The following is a 27,949-nucleotide window of genomic DNA, read 5'->3' as shown; positions in this document are numbered from 1 at the left end:
TTACTCAGACCGAAGCATGAAACTATAGACTAAGTGGTCCAGCATTGGTCAGTGTGTGGATATGTTGGAAAATATCGCTAGGAATGTTGCAACAATCAAACTGTTGCTGGACAAAGAAAGATAACATTTCAGGCCGATGACCATTTAGAAAGATCACCTGAGAAAAGGGGAAGCAAAGTGCTGCAGTTACCCAGTAGGTCAGGCAGCATCTCTGGAGAACATGGATAGGTGATGTTTGCATTAGGACCATTCTTCAAATAGATGTTGGGGGATGGGTAGGGGCGAGGGAGAAGGCTGCAAGAGGGGCAGGACAAAGCCTGGCAAGTGATAGGTGTATAGAGGTGAAGAGGTTGGGGGAGGCAATAGACAATAGACAATAGACAATAGGTGCAGGAGTAGGCCATTCAGCCCTTCGAGCCAGCACCGCCATTCAATGCGATCATGGCTGATCACTCTCAATCAGTACCCCGTTCCTGCCTTCTCCCCATACCCCCTCACTCCGCTATCCTTAAGAGCTCTATCCAGCTCTCTCTTGAAAGCATCCAACGAACTGGCCTCCACTGCCTTCTGAGGCAGAGAATTCCACACCCTCACCACTCTCTGACTGAAAAAGTTCTTCCTCATCTCCGTTCTAAATGGCCTACCCCTTATTCTTAAACTGTGGCCCCTTGTTCTGGACTCCCCCAACATTGGGAACATGTTTCCTGCCTCTAATGTGTCCAATCCCCTAATTATCTTATATGTTTCAATAAGATCCCCCCTCATCCTTCTACGGGGGGTGATTGGCAGATGGTTGGACAAGGTCCAGAAATGAAAAGACAGAAGGTGTGAGACAAAGGGATTGAAGAGGCTAGAGGAAGGAATGGAGGTGGAAGGGGAGGGGGAGGGTAGAAATAGGTGCGTCCAGTTGAGGCCCTTGGGAGACGGGGAGAGTGAATTATAGAAAAAAGGGGGGGTTGGGTGAAGTCTATGCTTGGAATGAAGCTGCTTTTCCAACCATCTACCTAAACCTCCCCCCCCTCACCTATATCCACCTATTACATGCCAGGCTTTGTCTTGCCCCACCCCCTTCCAGCTTACTTCATCCCTCCCCTAACGCAATCAATCTGAATCCCATCTCGAAACATCACCTATCTATGTTCTTCAGAGATGCTGCCTGACTCACTGGGTTACTCAAGCACTTTTGTGTCTTTTTTGTTAACCAGAATTGTGGTTCATTGTTTCTACATTTCCCCATTCACCTGAAACACTATCTCCGTTTCTCTCACCCCCACATGCGTTATCTCACCTGCTGAGTTTTTGATCATTTTCAGTTTTATTTCAGATTTCTACCATCTGCAGTGTTTTGCTTTTAATTGATGAACGTTGACTATATGATATATTTTCCATGGTCATAGAAACATAGAAAATAGGTGCAGGAGTAGGCCATTCGGCCCTTCGAGCCTGCACCGCCATTCAATATGATCATGGCTGATCATCCAGCTCAGTAACCTGTACCTGCCTTCTCTCCATACCTGGTCCTTTACAGAAGCCTGATGCTAACCAAGCACATGTAGAGATCAAAGATTAAAGACCTCCAGGTTGAAGCAAGTACTGTTTTGGCAATTATAAAGCCACTAGACTTCCCCACACTCGCTTCCTCAACACTCCCCCACCAAGTACTCAAGCATTTGCTCCACATGTCAGCTGAGTCTTGGGTGATCAATACAAGTGCAATTTAATTTTATTATTTGCACTACAACCCAAGCAACTCTTGAATAAAAAAATCCAGATTATTCTTCTTTGCTATCTGGTCAACCTATTTAATGGGAATATGAATACTGGTGATGGCGATACTGAGGAACATAGAACATAGGAACTATAAGAAAATAACTGCAGATGCTGGTACAAATCGAAGGTATTTATTCACAAAATGCTGGAGTAACTCAGCAGGTCAGGCAGCATCTCAGGAGAGAAGGAATGGGCGACGTTTCGGGTCGAGACCCTTCTTCAGACTGATGTCAGGGGGGCGGGACAAAGGAAGGATATAGGTGGAGGCAGGAAGATAGAGAGAGACCTGGGAAGGGTGAGGGGAAGAGAGGGACAGAGGAACTATCTAAAGTTGGAGAAGTCAATGTTCACACCACTGGGCTGCAAGCTGCCCAGGCGAAATATGAGATGCTGTTCCTCCAATTTCCGGTGGGCCTCACTATGGCACTGGAGGAGGCCCATGACAGAAAGGTCAGACTGGGAATGGGAGGGGGGGTTGAAGTGCTCAGCCACCGGGAGATCAGATTGGTTAACGCGGACCGAGCGCAGATGTTGAGCGAAGCGATCGCCGAGCCTGCGTTTGGTTGATCAGATTGGTTAATCTGATCAACCAGATCTTCAGTCTGAAGAAGTAACTCAGCAGGTCAGGCAGCATCTCGGGAGAGAAGGAATGGGTGACGTTTCGGGTCGAGACCCTTCTTCAGTCTGCTGAGTTACTCCAGCATTTTGTGAATAAATCAATTATCATGTGCTACTCAGCTCGTTTGGAAGCATTTGTAGTTTGTAACGCTGAGTGACTCTTTCCATCGCTACTTCTGTAAATTCCAATATTTAGTTTTTAACCCTGAGTAACTTCTCATCGCTGCTTCTTTGAATTCCAATAATATTCACTTACTTGGCAGTGACCTTTCCCTCAGTCATGCTATTTGACATGGCAACACCATATATTTTTAGCTACATACATAATCTGATCAACGGGTAAACACGGGCAGCGTCGCAATTCAATAACTACAAAGGTGATACCATGACCAACTGGTCCTGAAAGCCGCACTAACAGCATCTTCCATCCCAACACTTACCAGCTACTGTCAACTTCAGCGTCCAGCTCCCAGGGAGCTCTGGAGCGCTGACCTGTGACCTGCCTCTATCGCGCAAAGCTCTATGGGAGATGTTGTCCACGTGGTCCAACAGCCCCATCCATTTAAACAGGAAACGGTTAGAGAGAAAACTACAACGCTTTAAATACGTTTTTAAAGAACAGATTTATTTTTAAGTTGACTTCATGAAACAAGTGCTCCTCGCACAAGGGAGTATTTCTCTAAAGAGAAGAACCACTCTTTACGTCACGTGTGGGAAAATGTTTTGAATCAGGTTGAGCCGGACTACAACTTCCATGAGGCTTTGCGCAGGCGGCTTGAGGCATCAAAGGCGCCGCCGTCAGTCGAGGGCCGTTGGCGCCAATGTGCAACCACCGCTTGCGCCGCACCGCGCGTAATGACGCGTGCGGGATCGGGGGCTGCCGCGCTTGCGGCTTGCGGCTTGCGGCGTGACGTCAGACGCAAAGTGGCAGCAGCGGCGGCGACACTGAGAGAAAATGGCGCTGACGAGGTTTGGTTCTGTTTTCTAATCCCTGTCATAAGTTGTTGGAGGGGCTTGTGATAAAGGGGGGGTGGTGGGCGCTGCTCAGCGTACGGTGCAGCCTGATGTGTATATATAAAGAAACGCGAGCTCCTCCCCCAAAAAAACAACTGCTGTGGAATAAGCCAGGAGATAGATGTTGCAGATTGTGCTGGCACCTCCAGTGCTGGTGGTGGGCCTGTTGGAGCCTGGTTGCTGATCCTTCCACCAGCTCCAACCCTCCTAGTCAGAGATGGGATAGTGGAGGGAGACAGAAATGAGAGCAACGCCGCGGGTGGGATGTACGCTTGTTACATTTCTTGCTATTAACTTTATTATGCTCGAGTCAGAAAAAATAAATAATCATAGTTTCCACACAGTGTGGAAACAGGCCCTTCGGCCCAGCTTGCCCAACATGTCCCATCTACACTAGTCCCACTTGCCTGTTTGGTTCATATATCCCTCCTGGCCTGTCCTATCCATGTACCTGTCGAAATGTTTCTTAAACATTGTTATAGTCCCTGCCTCAACTACCTCTTCTGGCAGCTTGTTCCATACACTCACCACCCTCTGTGTGGAAAAAGTTACCCCTCAGATTCCTTTAGAATCTTTCCCCCTTCACCTTAAACCTCTGCCCTCTGGTTTTCGATTCCCCCACTCTGGGCATGAGACTGTGTGTCTACCTGATCTATTCCTCTCATACACTTGATCTCATTGGTCTCAGGGAATGCATTTTTTTGCTACTTAATAGTTGCCCAAGTTTCTTGAGTTTTGTTTTCTGGGATCCTGTTTCGATACATTCCAAATCTGACTAATCTTGACCTTAAAAACTAAGGTTTGTTGGTAATGGGCTAATTGTGATGGTGTGTAGCTTCTGGTGTTACCACATAGTTGCTGCCATGGTAACTCTCAACACCTCAAAAGGTGCACACATTGGAAATAATTAAAAAAGGAAATGTCATTCTTTAAAAAAATGAGGAATGAGGAAAGATTGCATTACCCTGGTGAGTACAGAGGGAGCCAAAATTTCAAAGATCGACACAAAAAATGCTGGAGTAACAGCGGGACAGGCAGCATCTCTGCAGAGAGGAAATGGGTGACATTTCGGGTCGAGACCCTTCTTCAGACTGATGTCAGGGGAGTGGGTGGGACAGAGATAGAATGTAGTCGAAGACTGGTGGGAGAACTGGGGAGGGGATGGAAAGAGGGAAAGCAAGGGCTGTGCATATTATTATTTGTCTAATAGTTTCGTAGGAAGGTACTGGAAAATAGGTCTTGATCAAAATCCTCCTTTGAACCTTGACTAGAACCACAACACAATTGATGTACCATTGCATCGAACATTTTAACTTTCTTGCTATTCTACCTCATGGTGCTTCTGTTGATCTATGTTAGACTTTGAGAAATCAGAGACCCACTAGATGAACAGATTTTCATTTGGAGCCACTTGTAGGTTATGGCAATGTTGGTGTTGACTTAAATTTGGGATGTCAATGCGGTTGTGACCGATGATGTCAATGCTCTTAAACCACCCTTGGAGACTTGTTATAAACATAGAAAAATAGGTGCAGGAGTAACCCATTTGGCCCTTCGAGCCAGCACCGCCATTCAATATGATCGTGGCTGATCATCTAAAATCAGTACCCCGTTCCTGCTTTTTCCACTTATCCCATGATTCCTTAAGCCCTAAGAGCTAAATCTAGCTCTCTCTTGAAAACATCCAGTTAATTGGCCGCCTGTGGCCGTAAATTCCACAGATTCACAACCCCCAGGGTGAAAACGTTTTTCCTCATCTCAGTCCTAAATGGCCTACCCCTTGTTCGTAAACTGTGACCCCTGGTTCTGGACTTCCCCCAACATCAGGAATATTTTTCCTACATCCAGCCTGTCCAAGCTGTTAAAATTTTTATATGTTTCTGTAAGATCCCCTCTCATCCTTCTAAATGCCAGTGAATTCAAGCCCAGTTGACCGATTGTTTCATCAGATGTCAGTCCTGCCATCCCAGGAATTAACCATTAAGAACCTCTTTACTCAGTCTGAAGAAGGGTCTCGACCCGAAACGTCACCCATTCCTTCTCTCCCGAGATGCTGCCTGACCTGCTGAGTTACTCCAGCATTTAGTGAATAAATCGATTTGTACCAGCATCTGCAGTTATTTTCTTATATTAACCTGGTGAACCTACGCTGAATCTATTCAATCTTTCCTTTTAAGTTTTATTAATATTAATCCAAAACAACAATGTCTTAAATATGACCATTAAGAACCTCTTTACTCCCAGCCTACAAGCTGTTTTATTCTCCCACATTCCCATCAACTCGCCCTGGCCTCCAGCAGAACTACACCTGAGGACATGTTACAGTGGCCATTTAATCTATGAACCTGCACATCTTTGGGATGTTGGAGGAAATCAAGATATCTAGAGGAAACCCACCGAACTACAGCGGGAACATGTGAACCTCGTGTGGACAGGATTGAGGTCAGGATCCCATCAAAAAGAAGGCGCCCAAGCCAGTCAACTTTGTGCATGATCCAGGGTGGCTCATACTGAGATGCGGTGACTCTTAACTGCACTACAGTGCTGCTCCCGAGTTAATAACCTCCTTATCATTAATTACTATGAGATAACTATATAGAATTCAGGTTATTGTACATTCAGCAATACTAACATTCGCAGAAATATCACGACCGATGTGATTCATTACTACATTGTACCATTGGGAACCCATTCACCCTTGAACACTTTAACCAATGTTCGTTGTACAAAATCTTTCATTGCATCTTTTTGATCATGTGCTTTTCCTCTCAAAAGACCTGCTACAGCAGTTCTGAAACTATGGTTAAGTATGTTAAGACAGTCAGAACCTTTTTTTCCCAGGATAGAAAAATCAAATACTAGAGGTACTGAGGGGCAAAGTTTAAAGATGTGCTTGGCAACTTTTTCTCACAGAGGGTGGTGAGTGTCTATTACGCTGCCAGGGTTGGTTGTTGAGGTGGATACTATGATAGTTAAGAGGCTTTTGGGTAGGCATATGGATATGTAGGGAATGGATGGATATGGATTATGCGCAGGTAGATAAGAGATGTTCTTGGCATCATGTCCGGCACATATATTGTGGGCTGAAGGGCCTGTTCTTTTGCTGTACTGTTCTATGTTCTGTGTTGATTATCAAAACTTTGTCTTTGTTAAGAACCATGCTCTTGCCAAACAGTGGCTTCCTGGAATGTGGGCCAGGCTAAGGTCTAGGTTAGGCTAAGCAACTCTGTCAGCATGGATGGATTGGGTTGAATGGCATGCTTCCATGTTGCATAGCTTTATAACTCACTTTCCTACATTAAATCCTTTTTGCCAAGTTTTCACCCACTCACTCGACCTATCCTGTTGCAGAGTCTATACATCCTGATCAAAGCTTTATGTCCCATCTTTCCTCGTGTCATCAACGAACTTGGATGCTTTACTCTCTGGTTCCCACAAGTAGGTAATAGAGATAGGAATCAATTGCCGGGTTACATTGTCCCATTCTGAGAAGGACTCTGTCTTCAATGTGAAGACCACTCTTCAATCCACATTAAAGCTTCCCCCAATGCCATGAGTTCTTGAGGTTGTTCTTTAGCTTTTTATAAGGCAGATCCCAGGTCAAAAGTTTCTCACATGTTTGTTCTGTGGTAAAGTATGTCAGGGACAGGTTTCAAAATGAAGTGCTCACCGAAGGTGCGGCCAGTCTCTACAGTCATACCTTGTATTGAAACGATAAATCTTTCACAAGATTCCTAATTTAAAAGAATTTGCTGAAAAATGTAAAAATCACTGAATAACACCTACAATACAAGAATCCACAAGAATGGAACTGTTCCAGGTATAATTTGCGTAGATTTTCCGTGTGGTATTTTTATTCATCCAGTACCTGTGGCGTTGAGTTTATGGCCCCACACCGGCTGGCACTCAGCTGGACCTTGTCCATGGTTCACAATGTGGTATGAAAAGGCTGATGTTCTCGAAAAGAAAGTAACCAGGTCAGGCAGATCGTGCTGACCACTGTGCTTCAGTTCCAGTTGTGATTCCACAATGGAGAGGCCAGGATGTCTTTATCTTGCTCTTATGTATCAGGAGTAAAATTTATTTTTATTTTTATTTTTTAAGTTTTCTCCCCGCGCCAACGCAGCTATCGCAGGACCAGCTGGAAGCTGAAGAAAAGACCCGTGCTCAGCGGGCGAGGCAAACGGCCTTGGTGGCATCACGCAGAGAGCCTCCGCCGTATGGGCACCGAAAGGGATGGGTTCCGCGCTCCTTGGAGGTAACGTCTGCGGCCTTGTCGTGAACAAATTGCCTGCGTTTCACAAGATTGACCCATGTCATGTACTTCAACCAAATATTTAGCTGCAGTAATTAACATTGTCAAGTCATACATCTGTGATATGACCATCATCTTTATTGACATCTGCATCTTTAGCATTAATTATTGTAAATTGTCTCAATGAATTTCAAGTGTTCGAATTCTGCGCCACAGCTCTTCACAGGAGGAGTGCAATGAAAACAGAGAGATGGCATGATTGCCTTTACAGCAAATGTTTAGTGGGCACACCTCCCATTCACATACTTGAGGTTACTGTTGGTATGCATTGCGTTAGTGTTGATGACATTTAACAAAATACTGCAAACTGAAGTCTGAGAGGAAGCTTCAACCTGCCTCGATTTCTCTTTATAACATAACGTCAACATAGACCAAGCTGTTAAACTGCCTCTGCACTGTCTCCAATATCTTATTTAAATATGGAGATCAAAAATTGCTTGCAATTGTATTCCATACATCTTGCAATGAAAACATAACAGTCTGTCAACCTTCCTAATTACTTGTTGTTATACTTGCTCTCTGTTTTGTGCATTATTATCCCAGGTCCTATTTTGTGGTTTCATTACATTTAAACTAAGTTTTCCATTCTACCTTTAACTTCACAATTCTGTTCTCTGTATTCTATCCGTCAACACCTTGCCCACTGTCAATACAAAATAACATTTAAGGTATGCTGTGATCAACTTTTTAAAATATTTTCTTAAGCAGTTGAAAATGGTACATACATATTGTTCTCTGCATGGCCACATTCAAGGTCATAAGGAATAGGAATAGAATTAGGCCATTCGGCCCATCAAGTCCACTCCGCCATTCAATCATGGCTGATCTATCTCTCCCTCCTAACCTCATTCATATCATCATATCATATATATACAGCGCGGAAACAGGCCTTTTCGGCCCACCAAGTCCGCGCCGCCCAGCGATCCCCGCACATTAACACTATCCTACACCCACTAGGGACAATTTTTACATCTACCCAGTCAATTAACCTACATACCTGTACGTCTTTGGAGTGTGGGAGGAAACCGAAGATCTCGGAGAAAACCCACGCAGGTCACGGGGAGAACGTACAAACTCCTTACAGTGCAGCACCTGTAGTCAGGATCGAACCTGAGTCTCCGGCGCTGCATTCGCTGTTAAGCAGCAACTCTACCGCTGCGCTACCGTGCATTCTCCTGCCTTTTCCCCATAACCTTTGACACCCGTACTAATCAAGAATCTATCTATCTCTGCCGTAAAAATATCCACTGAAGTGGCCTCCACAGCCTTCTGTGGCAAAGAATTCCACAGACTCGCCTCCTTCTGACTAAAGATATTTCTCCTTATCTCCTTCCGAAAAGAACATCCTTTAATTCTGAGGCTGACCTCTAGTCCTAGACTCTCCCACTAGTGGAAACATCCTCTCCACATCCACTGTATCCAAGCCTTTCACTATTCTGTTTGTTTCAGTGAGGTCCCCACTCATTCTTCTAAACTCCAGCGAGTACAGGCCCAGTGCCCTACAAACGTTCATCATAGGTTAACCTACTCATTCCTGGGATCATTCTTGTAAAGGTTTTCTGCAGGGAAGTGTATTTTCATTCTCTTAATAAACTACACAACCAATCTGTTGCAGTCAGTGCAAAAAAATCAGTAAAGTGATGTACAGAGGCTGCAAAAGAGGAAATTCCAAAAACAAAACACTCCGTTTTAAAACAGTGCCTTAAAATGTATAACAGTTTACTGTCTTGAAGTGTTTGAGAACTTGAACACGCTATATAGCTAAGCAAATCTGACAAGAAATGACCGTGGACGTGTTATTTAACCTGCATGTATGCTGCTATAATATTTTTCAAGAATCAATATTTTTTTTTGTTTCTGGGCCAAAATACAATCAGTAAGCAGACTATATGAAATTGAAATCATTAATTTGGCTTGGAACTTGCAGAGATTCTGAATGTGGTCCAAAAGGAAAATATTGCAGATGTTGAAAATCTGAGATAAAAACGCAATGATGGAAATACTGAACAGATGAGTTTGGAGAGAGAAATGGTTTAACGTTTAAGGTTCTGACAAAAAGTTATCAGTCTGAAATGCTTTGTTTCTTCTTCGAAGCAACACAAGGCCGGACCTGCTGGTTATTTCAGTGAACGAATTGTGACCTTTGGTTCTGTAACTCTTGATAGTGATGATTTTGTCTGTTTTCCTCTGCAGGATTTTGGCGATGGAGGTGCATTCCCAGAGGTCCACATGGCCCAGTTTCCACTGGAAATGGGCCGCAAGAAAAAAGCATCCAATGCCCTGGCGGTTCAGGTGGACGCAGAGGGAAAGATCAAATTTGATGCTATTGCTAGGCAAGGACAGTCGAAGGACAAGGTATGCTTATTGCCCATCTGATTCTCATTCACTGACTTACCATGTTGTCCTATGACCCATGTCCAAAGACGTACAGGTATGTAGGTTAATTGGCTGGGTAAATGTAAAAATTGTCCCTAGTGGGTGTAGGATAGTGTTAGTGTACGGGGATCGCTGGGCGGCACGGACTTGGTGGGCCGAAAAGGCCTGTTTCCGGCTGTATATATATGATATGATATGTCCAACAGCACAATGGCAGAGTGTAGAATGCCATACACCAGGTGGTACGGCAAGGCCACCAGAATAATCAAGGATGAGTATTACCTGGTCACTCCCTCTTCTCACCTCTCCCATCTGGCAAGAGGTACTAAAACGCACACCTGCAGATTCAGAGACCTCCGCTGTCAGCAGGCAGCTGAACCATCCTACCAACAACAAGAGAGTGGTTCTAAGCTACCATCTACATCATTGGAGACACTCAGACTATCTTGAATCGGACTTTACTGAATTTTATCTTGCACTAAACATTATTCCCTTTATCCTGTATCTGTACACTGTGAACAACTTGATTGTTATCATATTTAGTCTTTCTGCTGACTGGATAGCATGCAACAAAAACCTTTTCACTGTACCTCGGTACACGTGACAATAAGCTAAACTAAATTGATTCCTCTCTGACCCCTCTCACCCTGGCCACAAACTCTTCGAAGCATTTCCCTCTGGAAGGCGACTCCGGACTGTCAAAGCAGCCGCAGCCACAGCCAGACATAAAAACAGCTTTTTTCCACGAGTGATAGTTCTACTCAATAACCAAAGTCTGTAGTCTCTTTTTTGCTCTGGTTTATTTTCACCCACATGTTTAGACCGTAATGTTGTATCCTTATTGTTTTGATGTGGTTATGCTTTATTCTTAATTGTTAACTGTATGTTTGTGTTGTCATTTGTGAGTGGAGCACCAAGGCATATTCCTTGTATATGCACATACTTGGCCAATAAACTTATTCATTCATTCATTCCTATTTTGGCCAAATGTCATTTCTTCAAATGAAAGGGTAGTTGGTAAATAGCCATAGATTCTACCTGCCAGGTAATACAGATTTGGAGTTTGCAAATTTAATTTTAACAATATTTGACAATCAATTTTGTTTCTGTTTGTGTAGGTTGTATACAGCAAGTTTACAGATCTCATTCCCAAAGAAGTTATAAATGAAGATGATCCAGATCTGCAGAGGCCAGATGAAGACAGTATAAAAGAGGTAAGTTGCTTTTAACATTGTCTGTATGACATTGAGTGTGTTCCCTCCTGAGATGCTGCCTGACCTGCTGAGTTACTCCAGCATTTTCTGAAATAAATACCGTCGATTTGTACCAGCATCTGCAGTTATTTTCTTACACTTTCTGTTTTGAGGATATCATTATTGAATAAATGAGACTTTGGAGGAATCATTTTAGATATTTGGAAAGGGAAGTCAGTTGGACGAACCATTTAGAAACATAGTAAATAGGTGCAGGTGTAGGCCATTCGGCCCTTTGAGCCAGCACCGCCATTCACTACGATCATGGCTGATCATCCAAAATAAGTTGGGGTCTTTTCCCCATATCCCTTGATTCCCTTAGCCCTAAGAGCTAAATTTAATGCATGTTGGCAGAAGATAAAAGACACAATTAAACCACCAACCAGCACACTATTATGGGAGGAAACCAGAGCATCTGGAGGCACATCCATGTAGCCACTCAGACAAATATTGTATCTGGAGTGCAGTTTTCGATATCTGCAATCTCCCTTGCCATATTCAGCCATCTTGAGATCAAGGTCAACGTGCCATTAACTATTGCTGTTCTTTCTAACATTCCGTGAGATTGTAAATATTTTAGACAACATTGCCCCATCCCATATAATAAAGATCTACATTAACAGCCTGGAAGGTGTGGGCCACTATTCCAGAACCACATCTCACAGAAAACAGATATCAAAAGGAATTTCTTCACAATCGTCACAACTGATCAGGAAGCAATGAAGTCAAGCCTCACACGCGCATCTGAATAACAAACTAATTACATCAGCTCAAAGTCCATTGGCTGGATAAATTAATCCACATCAAAGACATCCTGTTCAACATCCCCAACGTTGAATCTCTGTTAAAACTCAGTCGGCATCGATGGACAGGCCATGTTGTCCATGCACCAGATGTCAACCCCCTGAAAATGTAAATCTACTCTTGCACTTTGCCACACCAAGAGGTTACCAGATCAATAGTCAATAGTCGTTTATTTGTCACATACACATAAATGTGTAGTGAAATGAAACATTACCCGCAGTTGAACAATAAGACCAATAAGAATAATCAATAAAAATGCAATAACACATACAATTACAAACTAACACCAAACAAAAAGAAACATCCATCACAGTGAGTCACCTCCAGTCCCTCCTCACTGTGATGGAAGGCCACAATGTCTTTTCTCTTCCCCTGCCGTCTTGACCCGCGGTCAGGCTGTTGGAGTTGCCACGTCGGGGCGGTCGGGGCTCCCGACATTGAAGCCCCCGCTGGGCGGTGAAAATCCCGCGGCCTATTCCAGGCCGCGCCGGACGGTGAAAGGTCCGCGGCGGGCCGACCCAAGCCCCGCGATTCGGGACGGGCGAACACGCTGTCGCTGCCGCTGCCGGAGATCCCGAAGCAATTCTCTGTGTTCAAAAAGCTTCATCAAAAAAATGTGGCATCAGTACCTACTTTAGATTTAAAGATACAGCGCGGAAACAGGCCCTTCGGCGCACCGAGTCTGTGCCGCCCAGCGATCCCCGCACATTAACACTATCCTACACACACTAGGGACAATTTTTTACATTTACCTAGTCAATTTACCTACATACCTGTACGTCTTTGGAGTGTGGGAGGAAACCGAAGATCTCGGAGAAAACCCACGCAGGTCACGGGGAGAACGTGCAAACTCCGTACAGATGGCGCCCGTAGTCAGGATCCAAACTGAGTCCCCGGCGCTGCATTCGCTGTAAGGCAGCAACTCTACCGCTGCGCCACCGTGCCACCCTACTACATGAGAATCGTTGGTCCCTTCTAGCCTGTAAAATGCAGGAGACAAAGGTGATGCCAGGTATTCCCACATTGGAGAGATGTTAGAACTTTTCCAATTTGAATAGATATTTTCTAAACTGATTATTTTTGAAAGTGGAATAAAGCACTTGCAATTTCTTTTTTTTATGGAATGTTTTAGGTTTGAGAGATAAGTCTTGGCTTTCTTTGCTTCACTGATACTTTATTCTCGTTTTTGCATTACAAAGTTTGATACAATGTAGTTATTTAGACAGCCTACCGTTTCCTGTTTTCCAAACATCACCTGCTTCCAGAACAAGGGGCACACACACACATTGCTCTGAAATAACCATTGAATTATAGCATTTTGTCTATGATGCAGTCCTTGATTTTACTCAAGCTTTTACCTTCTAATCAACTCTGATCACGTTCTTTACACCACTCCATCCAAGGACCCAAACAGTCTTTCTAGGTGAGGCAGAGGTTCACCTGCACCTCCTCCAACCTCATCTATTGTATCCGTGCAAAGGATGCAAAAAAGATTTGTGAGCATGTTGAGTGAAAACAGCATCTGGTATGGGAAAAGGATAGACATCATTCCAGGTTGGAACCCTTCTTCAGACTTTCCTGGGTCTGGAGGGATTGAGCTATAAGGAGACTGCACAGACTCGGTTTATTTTCCTGGGGGGTGAGGGGATGACGTCGTGGAGGTTTTTCAAGTCATGAAGGGTGCAGATATGATGAATGGGTCAGTCGTTTCCCAGGGCTGGATGCATCCCCACCCCCGAACTCCCAGTCTCCACCTAGCAAGCTCCGCCGCTGACGTTGAGACACAGACACTGCTGGTGCTGGAGTCTTCTGCACCCCCACCAATACCCCAGTTTGCATTGAACAGCACCGAAGTACAGACGGTTGATAACTTCAAATTCCTAGGAGTTAATGTCACCAACAGTTTATACTGGACCAGGGATATTGAAGATCATAAGGGATAGGAGTAGAATTAGGTCATTCGGCCCATCAAGTCTACTCCGCCAATAAAGAGGGAAGCAGATTAAACTTTATTGCCTTCCTTCATAGTGTGGTGGGTGTTTATGTTAACTTTTATGTAATTGTGTGTCTTCTTGCTTTTTTTTTAGTATGGCTGTATGGTAAATCGAATATCATTGTACCTTAATTGGTACACGTGACAATAAAAGACCTTTGAATCATGGCTGATCTATCTCTCCCTCCTAACCGCATTCTCCTGCCTTCTCCCCATAACCTCTGACACCATAACCTCTGACATTGAAGCAACGACCAAGAAAGCACATCAACGCCTCTTCTTCCTTCGAAGGCTTAGCAAGTTCGGCATGTCCCAACAACTCTCACCAACTTCTACAGATGCGCCGTAGAAAGCATTTTATCAGGATGCAACATGGCTTGGTTCGGGAGCAGCTCCATCCAAAACTGCAAGAAATTGCAGCGAATTGTGGACGTAGCCCAGACCAGCACACATAATAACCTCCCTTCCATTGACTCCATTTATACCTCGCGCTGCCTCGGCAAGGCCAGCAGCATAATGAAGGACGAGTCGCACCCTGGCCACTCCCTATTCTCCCGTCTCCCATCAGGCAAAAGGTATCTTAGTGTGAAAACGCACACCTCTAGATTCAGGGACAATTTCTTCCCAGTTGTTATCAGACAACTGAATCATCCTTCCACAACCAGAGAGCAGTGCTGAACTACTATCTACCTCATTGGTGACCATTGGACAATCTTTGACTCTACCAGTCCTTCCCCACCCCTTCTCCTCACCCTCTCCTTCACCCTACCGCACACCCTCACCCTCTCCTTCACCCTACCCCCTCACCCTTTATTATTTTATACAGATTGAAAATATTAGAATTTGCATAGCATCTACCAGTTTGCAAAAGGACACTGGTAAATTAACTGTGCTGTTCCCAAAAAAACATTTCATCAGCAGACTTTTTCTGTATACAAGGTGGCAATAGATTTGAGGAGGAGAGAGAAATCTGGTCCATAGGCCACGCTGTTTAAATAAATCTTGGTTCTTTCTGTGAGGGAATGGAATTATTTATTTGTCGATTACGTTCATCAAATGGATTAACTAATTACTCTGGATGGGCAAGTTAGTGTACACATTTACTGCCTTGTTTCAAAATTATAGTTAACTGGCACAGCTCATAGATACTGCCTCACAGCACCAGAGACTCGGATTCGATCCTGTCCTCGGGCGCTATCCGCGTGGAGTTTGCACGTTCCCCTTGTGACCATGTGGGATTCACCTCACAAGCAGAACCAGAACAAATGCACATTGAATAAGAAAAAAACAAACCTTCATTTATTTAGCTATTTGAAGTCTTTTGGCTCGAAGCCACTATGAGATCTTCCTTATTATGCCCGAACTGACAGATGTTTTTAACATATCTGGCTAACAATATCAACCTTTCCAACCTCGGCCGCTATCCGCGTGGAGTCTGCGCGTTCCCCTTGTGACCACGTAGGTTTCCTCCGGCTGCTCTGGTTTTCTCCCACGTCTCAAAGACGTGCGGGTGTGTTAGTTAATTGGCCTCTGTAAATTGCCCCAAGTGTTTAGAAAGTGGGATAACATGGAACTAGTAGGAACGGGTGATTAATGATTGGTGTGGACATTGTGGGTTAAAGTGCCTGCTTCTGTGCTGCTTCTCTAGAATTTGCATCTGTTTTTACACAAAAATAATTTTGAAGAGATTTTACAGGTATTCTGGCATTTGGAAAGGTTGATATTGTTGGCCAGATATGTTCAAAACAGCTGTCAGTGCGGGCATAATAAAGAAGATTTCATAGTGGCTTCGAGCCAAAAGACTTCAAATGGCTAAATAAATGAAGGTTCTTTTCTTATTCAATGTGCATTAGCTCTGCTTGTGAGGTGAATTCTGTACTCCTGCACAATATCTTGGAGGATTTTGCTGCACAAAGGCTATGCTATTCTATTCATGGAATATTAAGTATCCATCCTCCAAAATAAATTGAGTGCTCGTAGCTGTTCCAGCATTACAAATCCTCCATACTTTAATCACAAAAAAAGACTGTGTATTGAATTAAATTGAAGGTGTTGCGACACATTGTCTACATGTGCTATGTGCGAGGTTAAGTCCGGGCTGATCGATTCAAAGAGATGAGCAAGTTAAAATATTACATAATGAATATTTTATTTGTTCTGGAGCTTTTTGAAGGCTCCATCGGTAAATATACATAAGTTGTATTTTTGAGATATTAAAGTTGCAAACTCAGTCTTCAATCAGTATTGATTTGTTTAAGCTTGTTCAGCATATCATCAGTCTGTTATAATTGGTTACAATATTGCGAGAGTTCGCCATCCATTGATTCCTGCTGTGAAATGATGTTGGGTTGCAGGTTTTGTTAAGCCCCTTGCTGTTAAATAGCCCATTGATATTCACACACATGGATGATTGGTAGTGAGGTGTTGGAAGACTGTCAAGTAAATGGAACAGTTATTCTCCATTGAATTGGATTAATGGTGATCTATACCTTGTTTTTTTTTGTCTATCCCTTAATATTTTTACATAAATAAACTCAACCAATCTCATCTGATATTTTTTAACACAGGGGGATTTTAAAACATAGAACATTCTTCAGCATTATTGCTAATCCTGTGCGCAATAAATAGCATATGCGTTGTCCGTGGAAATGTTGGTAGAGTCAGAAGAAAATCTCCTTAACCGAGGATATGATTACACCCTAGCACTGGTAATAAGCAACTCCATATGTTGTGTGACATGTTGTTTCTAACACAGTTTAAAAACTAACACCGTTTGACAGTTGACTTTGCCTTGGGTAAAACAGCCTGTTAATCCTTGAAAATTAAGATTAGATGTAGTTGTTAGGTATGTTGCCCAAAGGCAGTCTAGAGGTGATGCATGTTAACTTGCTAAAATAACTATTGTTTCATTACAGTTGACTGAAAAGACACGTTCAGCTCTGGAGAAACAAGTCTCACAGAAGGTTGCAGCAGCCATGCCTGTTCGAGCAGCTGAGAAGCTAGCCCCTGCACAGTACATCAGGTGAGAAGAGTAACTCAGTACTCAGATGAGATGGGATTTCACTTGGATAAAGGACAATGACCTGCTTCAGGCAATTTTGGTCTTTCTTGTTTGCATAAAGTATTGTACACAGTCCAGCCTTGGGTGGAGTGGTGGGTTAGCTGACTCTCACTCTGTCAATAACTTGTTTTAACAAAATCAACAATCTGAAAATAGTACGCATTTAATAATAGGAACTGTTTAATCGATTATTTGAGTCCATCTCCATTGAATTGGATCAAGGGTGAGCTATAGCTCAAGTTTTTTGCATGTCCCTTAATATTTTTTACATAAAATAAACTCCATTGCAACTGGAATGGTTCAGTGATGAGAAAAAGTTTCTTCACCAAAGGTTAGTGAATCCTTGGAGTTCTTCTTGCAGCAAAGCTGTGGAGACTCGCTCACTATAACCAATAGATAGATAGTTAGATATTATGGGATGATGGTTTATGGGATTAATACAAGAAGATAGCATCGAAGTAAAAGGTCAGCCAGGAGATTAATGAATTGAGGAGCAGGTGCGAGGGGCCAAATGACCAATGTTCTGCTTATTGGTTCTTACTTTGTAAGAAAACAAATGTGTGGATGGGATTTTCATAGTCAACTGAGTTGAAGCATTGGTGAAGTAAGATAATGCTGCTGAGCATTGGGCTCCTTGATGGTCAGAAACTTTAGCTGGAGGACAACGGTTCAATTTCAGCTTGGCAGGTGAATGGATGGAATTGGTAGCTAGCTAATTAACAAAATTAACACACATAGCTCAACCTAAGTCAATAGAAATCAATAAATAAGTCTATGTGGAAGAAATTAATTTAGAGGGAAATTAAAGGAAAATGAAAAGCGGAGACTTTGCAGGTTTGCTTCAAGAGATCTTATTGCATGATACCATGGAGAAAACTGCTCACCAGTTCTCTGGCTTCACAGCGGAATTAGCCGACAGTTATACTGTGCAGTAAACAACTTTTGGGTTTTTTTGTTGGATACTACTCTACGAAAATATTCTCTCAACTACATGGGTACCAATTATTCCATTAGCTGTAACATACTTTTTGTTTAAGTTAATCTTATTCAACAATAAATGGTTAATACAAGTCAAACACAATACAAGGGCATCTTGACATTAAATGGTTAATACAAGTCAAACACAATACAAGGGCATCTTGACATTATTCTATCTCACCTTTTAGGCGGCCCACGCCACCATCCTCTCTCCGAGTCAATCACAAGCCCCATGTTTACAGTGACGTTTTTATGCCACTAGCGGTGGGGGTTGCGGGTGGTCTACTGTAACTTCTCAAAAGGAAAACAAGCTTCGTTATCACTTCTACTATTTCATATTTACCATCCACCCTTCAACACATTCCCAGACAAGAGATAATACGTCTTAATCTTACTCTGCCGATTCCCATGGACTTCTTCTGCACCTGGTCAACAAGAGGTGCCAATTGTCACATCCGAGCACCCTTTCGTGACCTTATTCAATTCCAATCAAAATTTAAGTAAGGAAGGATATTCATTTTTCTTCCACAGTCAATACGTTTATTACAGCAAGTGGTCGTGGGTGGATTAGTCTGTCAGCTGGCAGGATTTCTGTCTAATACTGAATTTCAAACGTATTTTGACACATCAGAGGGGTGAAGAGGCAAGTTGATGATACCATAGGCAGCATCTAGATCCATAGATGGAGATAATAGAATGGGAGAAAGAGATGAAATGGTTGCTGATCACAACTTGTGATTCGTGTGATGCCAAGATCGTTTCAGCTACTACATTTCCTTAAATTCAGTATAATTGTGAAGAATTGAGTACAAGTAGTGTGTCGTGCCATGTCAGCAAACTAAATTTATTCTTCAATGCAGGTATACTCCTTCTCAACAAGGTGTTGCTTTCAACTCGGGAGCTAAACAGAGAGTTATCAGGATGGTGGAAATGCAAAAGGACCCCATGGAACCACCACGATTCAAGTAAGTGAATAGCAGTGAGGCCTTTTAATTGTTTTGGGGGTTTTATTTGCGACGTTTCATATTAGTATTGCTGTGTCAGAAGAAGCACAAGTTAAATTCATTTGGTATCGTTGTGTAATCTGAATCTATGTGCGACATTCAAGAGTGCCAAAGCAAATTTTTCACACAGAGAGTGGTGAATCTGTGGAATTCTCTGCCACGGAAGGTAGTTGAGGCCAGTTCATTGGCTATATTTAAGAGGGAGTTTAATGTGGCCCTTGTGGCTAAAGGGATCAGGGGGTATGGAGAGAAGGCAGGTACGGGATACTGAGTTGGATGATCAGCCATGATCATATTGAATGGCGGTGCAGGCTCGAAGGGCCGAATGGCCTACACCCGCACCTATTTTCTATGTTTCAAATGCTGATTATACTTTGGCATGCTCAGAAACCTGGTGATTTTCTAGGTCTAAAGTATGTTTCTTTAAATGGTGAAATTGTTTTCCATTAATTGGAAACATTTTACAATTAATTACAATGTTCTATTAATGTGTTCCATAATTACAATGTTCCAATGCAGCACTGTGGATGGAGTGTGGATCGGGTAAAAATAACATGATTCTACAATTTCTTCTTGAGGAGTTCATTATGCCTAATCTGAGTCTGTCTCTTTTGTGTGTAGGATTAATAAGAAGATTCCCCGAGGCCCCCCATCACCTCCTGCACCTGTCATGCACTCGCCCAGCAGAAAGGTAGGAGCGTGATCAACTAATGCAAGGGAACAGTGCTCACCAATATTTTACAACCAGTTCTTTTTTTTTTTTACTTCCACATAAAAGCTGCATTTGGAATCTGTAATGAGACAATTGTACAAAACCTTTGTTTTTAGTGCAATGTTTTTTTCGATAAGCTGATTGACTCATAACTTCATAGCCTTCCATATTTCCGGCAGCGGTCAATTAAGTCCCCACGCACCAGAATCATGGCTTTGGTGCATTTCAAAGTCAATTTACTGCAGCTGGATTAAAACTTGCCATTGTTTGGTGTCAGGGTGAGGCATGGCAGAGAACAGAGCGATGAAGAGCAGCATTAACTACCGCTGACAGCTCGTCCTCTCCTGCAGATTTCAGTGGAGAAATGGAGTACGGTGTAATGACTCTGCAGCAAAGTGAAACGTGGCATTGTTATTTTTAAAAAAACATTATTTTATCAGGCAGTCTGCTGTCTAGTAAAGTTCAGTGTGACATCCATCATAGCGAGAATCACACATTCCCGACTCGCTTCCCCTACTAAAAACACTGCAGAATATCATGCAGAACATGTGTTGTCGTGTATTCTGGGGAGTTGGTGCTGAAGCCAAATTGAACCCCTGACAATTTCCTGCCTACAATTGATCTTCAGTTTATTTTTCTTTTAAGAGCATACCTTTGCTACCAGTCTCTCTCAACTGCTAGAGCTGCTGCCTTACAGCACCAGAGACCTGGGTGCTGTCAATGTGGAGTTTGCACCTTCTCCCTGTGACACCATGGGCTTCTTCCAGGTGCTCCGGTTTCCCCCCACGCCCCAAAGGTGTGTGGGTTTGTAAGTTAACTTTGAATTACCCCTCATGTGTACTGAATGGATGAAAAAGTGGGATAATACATAGACACATAGACAATAGGTGCAGGAGTAGGCCATTCGGCCCTTTGAGCCAGCACCGCCATTCAATGTGATCATGGCTGATCATCCACAATCAGTACCCCGTTGCTGTCTTCTCCCCATATCCCTTGATTCCACTAGCCCTAAGAGCTCTGTCTAACTCTCTTTTGAATGCATTCAGTGAATCGGCCTTCTGAGGCAAAGAATTCCACAAATTCACAACTTTCTGTGAAAAAGTTTTTCCTCATCTCAGTTCTGAATGGCCTACCCCTTATTCTTAAACTATGGCCCCTGGTTCTGGACTCCCCCAACATTGGGAACATGTTTCCTGCATCTAGCATGTCCAATTCCTTAATAATTTTATATGTTTCTGTGAGATCCCCTCTCATCCTTCTAAATTCCGGTGAATACAAACCCAATCACTCCATTATTTCATCTTATGATAGTCCCGCCATCCCGGGAATTAACCTAGTGAACCTACGCTGCACTCCCTCAATAGCAAGAATGTCCTTCCTCAAAGTAGGAAACCAAAACTGCACACAGTATGCCAGGTGTGGTCTCACCAGGGCCCTGTACAACTATATCAGGACCTCTTTGCTCCTATACTCAACTCCTCTCGTTGTGAAGGCCAACGTGCCATTCGTTTCTTTACTGCCTGTTGTACCTGAATGCTTATTTTCAGTGACTTATGTACAAGGACATCCAGATTACTTTGTACTTCCCCTTTTCCTAACCTGACACCATTCAAATAACACCCCAGCAGTATGAACATTGACTTCTCTAACTTCAGATAGCCCTTGCTTTCTCTCTCCATCCCCTCCCCTTCCTAGTTCTCCCACTAGTCTTACTATCTCCGACTACATTCTATCTTTGTCCCGCCCCCTCCCCTGACATCAGTCTGAAGAAGGGTTTCGACCCAAAACATCACCCATTCCTTCTTTCCAGAAATGCTGCCTGACCCGCTGAATTCCTCCAGCATTTTATGTCTACCTTCGATTTAAACCAGCATCTGGAGTTCTTTCCTACACCATTCAGATGATAATCTGCCTTCCCGTTCTTGCCACCAAAGTGGATACCCTCACATTTATCCACATTATACTGCATCTGCCATGCATCTGCTCACTCACCCAACCTATCCAAATCACCCTGCATCCTCATAGCATCTTCTTCACAGTTTACACTTCCACCCAGCTTTGTGTCATCTGCAGATTTGCTAATGTTAGTTTTAATTCCTTCATCTTAAATCATTAATGTATATTGCAAATAGCTGCGGTCCCAGCACCGAGCCTTGCGGCACCCCACTAGTCACTGCCTGCCATTCTGAAAGGGGCCCGTCTTTGTTTCCTGTCTGCCATCCAATTTTCTATCCATGTCAATACCCTACCCCCAAAACCATGTGCTCTAATTTTGCCCACTAATCTCCAGTGTGGGACCTTATCAAAGGCTTTCTGAAAGTCCAGGTACACTACATCCACTGGCTCTCCCTTGTCCATTTTACTTGTTACATCCTCAAAAAATTCCAGAAGCATGATTTCCCCTACGTAAATCCATGCTGACTTGGACCGATCCTGTTACTGCTATGCAAATGCGCCGCTATTACATCTTTGATAATCGACTCTCGCATCTTCTCCGCCGTTGATGTCAGGCGTGTATAGAACTAGTGCGAACTGGTAATCAGTGGTCAGCATGGAGCGAAAGGGCTTGTTTCTATGCTGTATCTGAACTAAACATTAAAACTACACTCCATTGCAGTTCCACAAGTATCTTGACTTTCTGCCTGTTTATCGTGAGTAGGATCTGGCCAGACTATCTGGCCTGCCATTAACAAGTACACATTGCGTATAACAGTTCACTTGATAGTATTGTGCTGATATCAAAAAGAACCAAGTGGAGGCTCGAGAAATTGCTTGAATCTGGAGCAAAAAAATGGAGAACTGTGGAAGGAACTCAATGGGTCAGGAAGCAAGAACAAAGTGACTGGTTTGGATGTGTTCTTTACAAAGAGCTGTCACCAGGAATACTATGTAATACCAATCACTTTCAATTTGAGAGAGAGAGAGAGAGTGATTTAATAGGGGAAAAGATAAGCAGAAATATTCCTCGAGTCTTAGATTTTGAAGCTGAAGACACGACCAGCAGTGGAGGACAGATTAAATTTGGGGGTGATCACAGGGCAAGAATTCGAGCAGTGCAGACACCTTGGAGAATGAACGTTGTCGAGCCACACAACGCGGTAACAAGCCCTTCAGGCAAACTTGTTCTTGCTGGCATTATTGCCTTACCGAGCTAGTCCCACTCATCTGTGCCTGTCCCATATTCCTCCAAACCTTGTCTACGTACCAGTCCGTTTCCCCAAATTTAAATGTTACAATTTTAATCACCTATGATACTTCCTATGAATGGCGATGAGGAAGAACTTTTTCAGTCAGAGAGTGGTGAAGGTGTGGAATTCTCTGCCTCAGAAGGCAGTGGAGGCCAGTTCGTTGGATGCTTTCAAGAGAGAGCTGGATAGAGCTCTTAAGGATAGCGGAGTGAGGGGGTATGGGGAGAAGGCAGGAACGGAGTACTGATTGAGAGTGATCAGCCATGATCGCATTGAATGGCGGTGCTGACTCGAAGGGCTGAATGGCCTACTCCTGCACCTATTGTCTATTGTCTGTGAAAGTTATATATATATATATATATATATATATATATATTGGTGTATATATATACCATTCTCTGTATGGAGCTGTCCTTTTTTAAATCTTCCCCTCGCCCCCCTCAATGTAATGTTATGCCCTCTAGTTTCAGATTTCCCTACCCTGGGGAAAAGACTGTGGTTATTAACCTTATCTGTTCCCCTCATGATTATGTAAACCTTTGTCAGATCACAACTCAGCTCCAGGGAAAAAGGACCCAGCCTCTCCTTATACTTCAAACCTTCCAGATCCAGTAGCATTTTTCTAAATCCCCTCTGCACATTTTCAGTTTATCCTTCCTGCGGCAGGGCAAACAGACTCTGCACACTACTCCAAGTGTGACCTTACCAACATCTTATACATCTGTTACATGACATCCAAACTCGTGTGCTCAGTTACTCTGATCAACGAAGGCAAATGTACCAAGCACCTTCACCCCCACCCTCGGTCTATCTGTACCACCACTTTCTTGGAAGTATAGACCAACATCCCTTGGTCTATGTTCTACAACACTCCCCAGTTATTCCCTGGTTTGGCCTTCCACATTGCCACACTTTGCACTTTTCTGAATTAAACTCCATCTGCCATTCCTCGGCCCATTGGCCCAGTTTATCAAAATCCCTTTGCAATCTTGGATAGCCTTCACTGTCTATCATACCACCAGTTTTAGTGTCAACGACAAAACTTATAAATATGCCACCTATATTCACATACAATTCTTAAATATAAATAATCAAAAAGAGTGGCCAGTGCAACTGTAAGATTGCTGCAGTGGCACATTTGTTCCAAGTTACCGCTGAGGTACTGTAGAATTTTGCGTCAGTATGAGGAAGGGCCCAACCTGAAATGTCTTCTAACCACATTCTTCAGAGATGCTGCTTGATTCTGACCCGCTGATTTACTCCGGCACTTTGTTTCTGCATTAGTTTTAAACTCAGCCACATTGAGGGGTGCCTTTGTTTGATTCTTCTAATAGAACCTTTGTTGTTTTTTTTATTTCAGATGACGGTAAAAGAACAGCAAGAGTGGAAAATTCCTCCATGCATCTCAAATTGGAAAAACGCCAAGGTGAGGAGACAGCGATTTTGTTGTTGGGGTCTTCTCAAAATAGAATTATTTTTAAAATAGGTTTAGGTTTATTATTGTCAGGTGTCACAAAGTACAGTGAAAAGCTTTGCTTTGCATGCTGTCTAATCAAATCAGATGATTTGAGGAAGGACGTCCGTGCTATTGAGGCAGGGCAGCGTAGGTTCACGAGGTTAATTCCTGGAATGGAGGGACTGTCATATGAGGAAAAATTGGAAAGACTGGGCTTCTATTCACTGGAGTTTAGAAGGATGAGAGGGGATCTTGGAGACGTATAAAATTATAAAAGGACTGGACAAGCTAGATGCAGGAAAAATGTTCTCAATGTTGGGGGAGTCCAGAACCAGGCGCCACAGTTTAAGAAAAAAGGGGAGGCCATTTAAAACTGAGGTGAGAAGGAACTTTTTCACCCAGAGAGTTGTGAATTTGTGGAATTCTCTGCCACTTCACTGGATGAATTTAAAAGAAAGTTAGATAGAGCTCTAGGGGCTGGTGGAATCGAGGGATATGGGGAGAAGGCAGGCACACCTTATTGATTGTGGATGATCAACCATGCTCACAATGAATGGCGGTGCTGGCTCGAAGGGCCAAATGGCCTCCTGCACCTATTTTCTATGTTTCTATGATACTATACAATCAAGTACCATCAAGCCAAACTCAAGTACAATAGGTAAAGTGAAGGGAAGGATATGGATTGCAGAATATAACTCTCAGCATTGTAGCGCATTATTTCCAGAGACAAAGTCTTAATGTCTGCAATGGAATAGAGTAGAATCAGGATTGTACCTTAGCTTGTGGAAGGGACATTCAACACCTGTTAACGGAGGAGAAGAAGCTGTTCTTGAGCCTGGTGCTGTACGCTTTTAAACCTCTTTCTCTTCTGCCCGGCTGGAGTGAGGAAAAGGAATGACTGGAGTGGGACAAATCTTTAATTCGCAGTCTAGTATAGTCAATTGTCATATTTACAGTACTGGGAACAATGGTGATTTTAAGGATGTGTTATATTTTTTTCAATCTTAGCAGAACAATGCATTGCAGAGATGCACAGTCGAGGCATGAAAATGGTGAAATCAACTTTTTTTCTAAATGTAATGCGCCAATTAGGCACTGATCACACACAATGGAAGTTGTAGATTGTGCTTAGGTTATCTTTCATGCAACAAGCATAAGTTGCTTGAGTTGGGATCGTACAGACAGAATGGTGGCAAATATCTGGTCTGAGCACACCAAGTCAAAGTCTTGCCCCTTTTCCGGGGTTACGTCCGTGCCCGGGTGGTATTAGAGATGGACTATGTGCTGTCCTGGGGCACCCTGGGGGATTTCCGGAGCCGCTCGGCACCTCGGGGGGTAGAATGCATCCTTAATAAGGATGGAGAAATATTAATTAAGAATATTTGCTTTACTTGTACTATGGTGGTGGGTTTTGTTTTTAATTATTTAGCATTGTAAATACTTGAATAAATCTATTTTTTTTTTTTTTTTAAAGAGTCAAAGTCTGGTGATTGTTCTTGTTTGATTGATTGGATAATAGTATGGGATAGAGGCATTGCAGTTTGAAAGAATGTTGAAGTTTAAAGAGCCCAAGATACTGCAACTGCAACACAAAGGGAACAGGAGAGTGTGACACTTGATGGAGGTCACAACCTCCTCTCAATTTCCCTCCTTGACTCGCGTCTGAATTGATCCATATCCGGTTGTGTCCCTGACCGGTTGTCTCAAGTTTAGCCTGACCTCAGCAAACCATCCAAGCATGTGCACGGGGCATCATGTGTGATCAGTGCATAGTAGGATAGGGTGTATCAGGTGGCAGGATGTGAAGCTCCAGCTCTGGCAGTGGAAATCCGAACCTTGGCCTATCTTCTTACATGAGGAAATTCATTGGAAGTGGGAGTGATCTGTTAAAAATCTCAGTGTAAATTGAATTCATTTCTTAACTGAATATGGCCCTGGGGAGAATGTTCTTAGCATTACATTCAAATAGCATCGGATCAACGTTCCTGAATTTGCTGATACTTCATCTTCAGGCTCATATAAAGAAAATTGAGAATTGCAATAAATATTTTCACCATAATTTTTTTTTCTTACACGTGCATTATGCTTTCATTATTTTTCCTGGCTGCTTACTCCTGAGTTTTTTTTAAACTTGATACTTGTACTGAAGTATCCCTAATTGATTGTAATTTGTTGGAAATCAATAGCCAAGATATAGACTGATGAAGCTACAGAAACATAGAAAGTAGGTGCAGGAGTAGGCCATTCGGCCCTTCGAGCCTGCACCTCCATTCAATATGATCAAGGCTGATCATCCAACTCAGTATCCTGTACCTGCCTTTTCTCCATACCCCCTGATCCCTTTAGCCACAAGGGCCACATCTAACTCCCTCTTAAATATAGCCAATTAACTGGCCTCAACTACCTTCTGTGGCAGAGAATTCCACAGATTCACCACTTAGTTCTTCGAAGATCTTGATCTGATTAACAGAATCAACAAAACAGATCTGAGATCCTGAATCAACTGCCCTCTGTATGTGCGCAGTGAGAGTTAAATGAAGATTCCTGAATTAATTATCTGCATTTTGCGTTGTTGTTTTTTAGGCTTTGCATTGCCCTTGACTTTGGCTCACAAATGTCCCTAGCTTGCTGCTCTTTATAGTGTGATTGCGTTCTGTGTTCCAGGGTTACACCATTCCATTGGACAAGCGCCTGGCTGCCGATGGGCGGGGACTTCAAACAGTTCACATCAATGAAAACTTTGCTAAACTTGCAGAGGCTCTTTACATTGCAGACAGAAAGGTATCATCCTAAACTTTTTTTTGGAAAGTGGCAAAATGCAGCATAGTTTTTTGAATCCCTCCATTTGCTTTTGTTGGCCGTTCAACTCCCAGTAAGACCATTCTACTTCTTCATTAACCTGTGCTGTGTGCTTAGGCCCGGGAAGCTGTCGAGATGCGAGCACAAGTTGAAAGGAAAATGGCTCAAAAAGAGAAAGAAAAGAAGGAAGAGAAACTTCGAGAATTGGCTCAGATTGCCAGGGAAAGAAGAGCTGGCATCAAGACTCACATAGAAAAAGGTAGGATTGACTTGCAAGGACATCTTGTGTACGGTAAAACTCCAATAATCCAACCATTCGGAAGCCCTGGTGGTTTATCGGATAATGGTTTCTGTGCTCCCTTCCTGCTGATCAGGACCCCGTTTCTACACTCCCCACTTCGCATTGCACCACTCAAATCTCAGCGCTTCACACATCGCGTTATTTTCAAAGAAAGTGGCTTGCATTTAAATCCCTCCGAACTCCCTGGCTCCACACATCGTTAAACATACCGATGCCAGAAGCACCGCCACATAACAAATTTGAAATGTTTTGTAAAAATGGATGGTTACCACATTCAATTCATTTTAATATTTTCAAAAGTACGAAT

At 43.1% G+C, this 27,949-nt stretch overlaps 2 protein-coding genes across 2 annotated transcripts in view; one reads left to right on the top strand and one right to left on the bottom strand.

The window, feature by feature from the left end:
* The window catches only part of adck1 (aarF domain containing kinase 1), a 415,946-nt gene extending 413,089 nt beyond the window's left edge, over positions 1–2,857 (bottom strand). Inside the window, exon 1 of the mRNA XM_078407231.1 lies at positions 2,829–2,857. The gene's annotated coding sequence lies outside the window, so the exon portion shown is untranslated. The remainder of the gene's footprint in view (positions 1–2,828) is intronic.
* Positions 2,858–3,261: 404 nt separating this feature from the next.
* Positions 3,262–27,949, top strand: part of snw1 (SNW domain containing 1) — a 32,992-nt gene continuing 8,304 nt past the window's right edge. The window contains exons 1-10 of the mRNA XM_078406905.1: positions 3,262–3,357; positions 7,507–7,660; positions 9,911–10,072; positions 11,212–11,307; positions 17,059–17,165; positions 19,043–19,147; positions 19,808–19,877; positions 24,447–24,512; positions 27,207–27,323; positions 27,459–27,600. Coding sequence (XP_078263031.1) covers positions 3,344–3,357; positions 7,507–7,660; positions 9,911–10,072; positions 11,212–11,307; positions 17,059–17,165; positions 19,043–19,147; positions 19,808–19,877; positions 24,447–24,512; positions 27,207–27,323; positions 27,459–27,600 — 1,033 coding nt within the window. The 5' untranslated portion in view covers positions 3,262–3,343. The remainder of the gene's footprint in view (positions 3,358–7,506; positions 7,661–9,910; positions 10,073–11,211; positions 11,308–17,058; positions 17,166–19,042; positions 19,148–19,807; positions 19,878–24,446; positions 24,513–27,206; positions 27,324–27,458; positions 27,601–27,949) is intronic.

The sequence above is a fragment of the Rhinoraja longicauda genome, chromosome 10 (assembly GCF_053455715.1).
Source record: "Rhinoraja longicauda isolate Sanriku21f chromosome 10, sRhiLon1.1, whole genome shotgun sequence".
NCBI lineage: Eukaryota > Metazoa > Chordata > Chondrichthyes > Rajiformes > Arhynchobatidae > Rhinoraja > Rhinoraja longicauda.
This window is presented reverse-complemented; position numbering and strand designations above follow the sequence as displayed.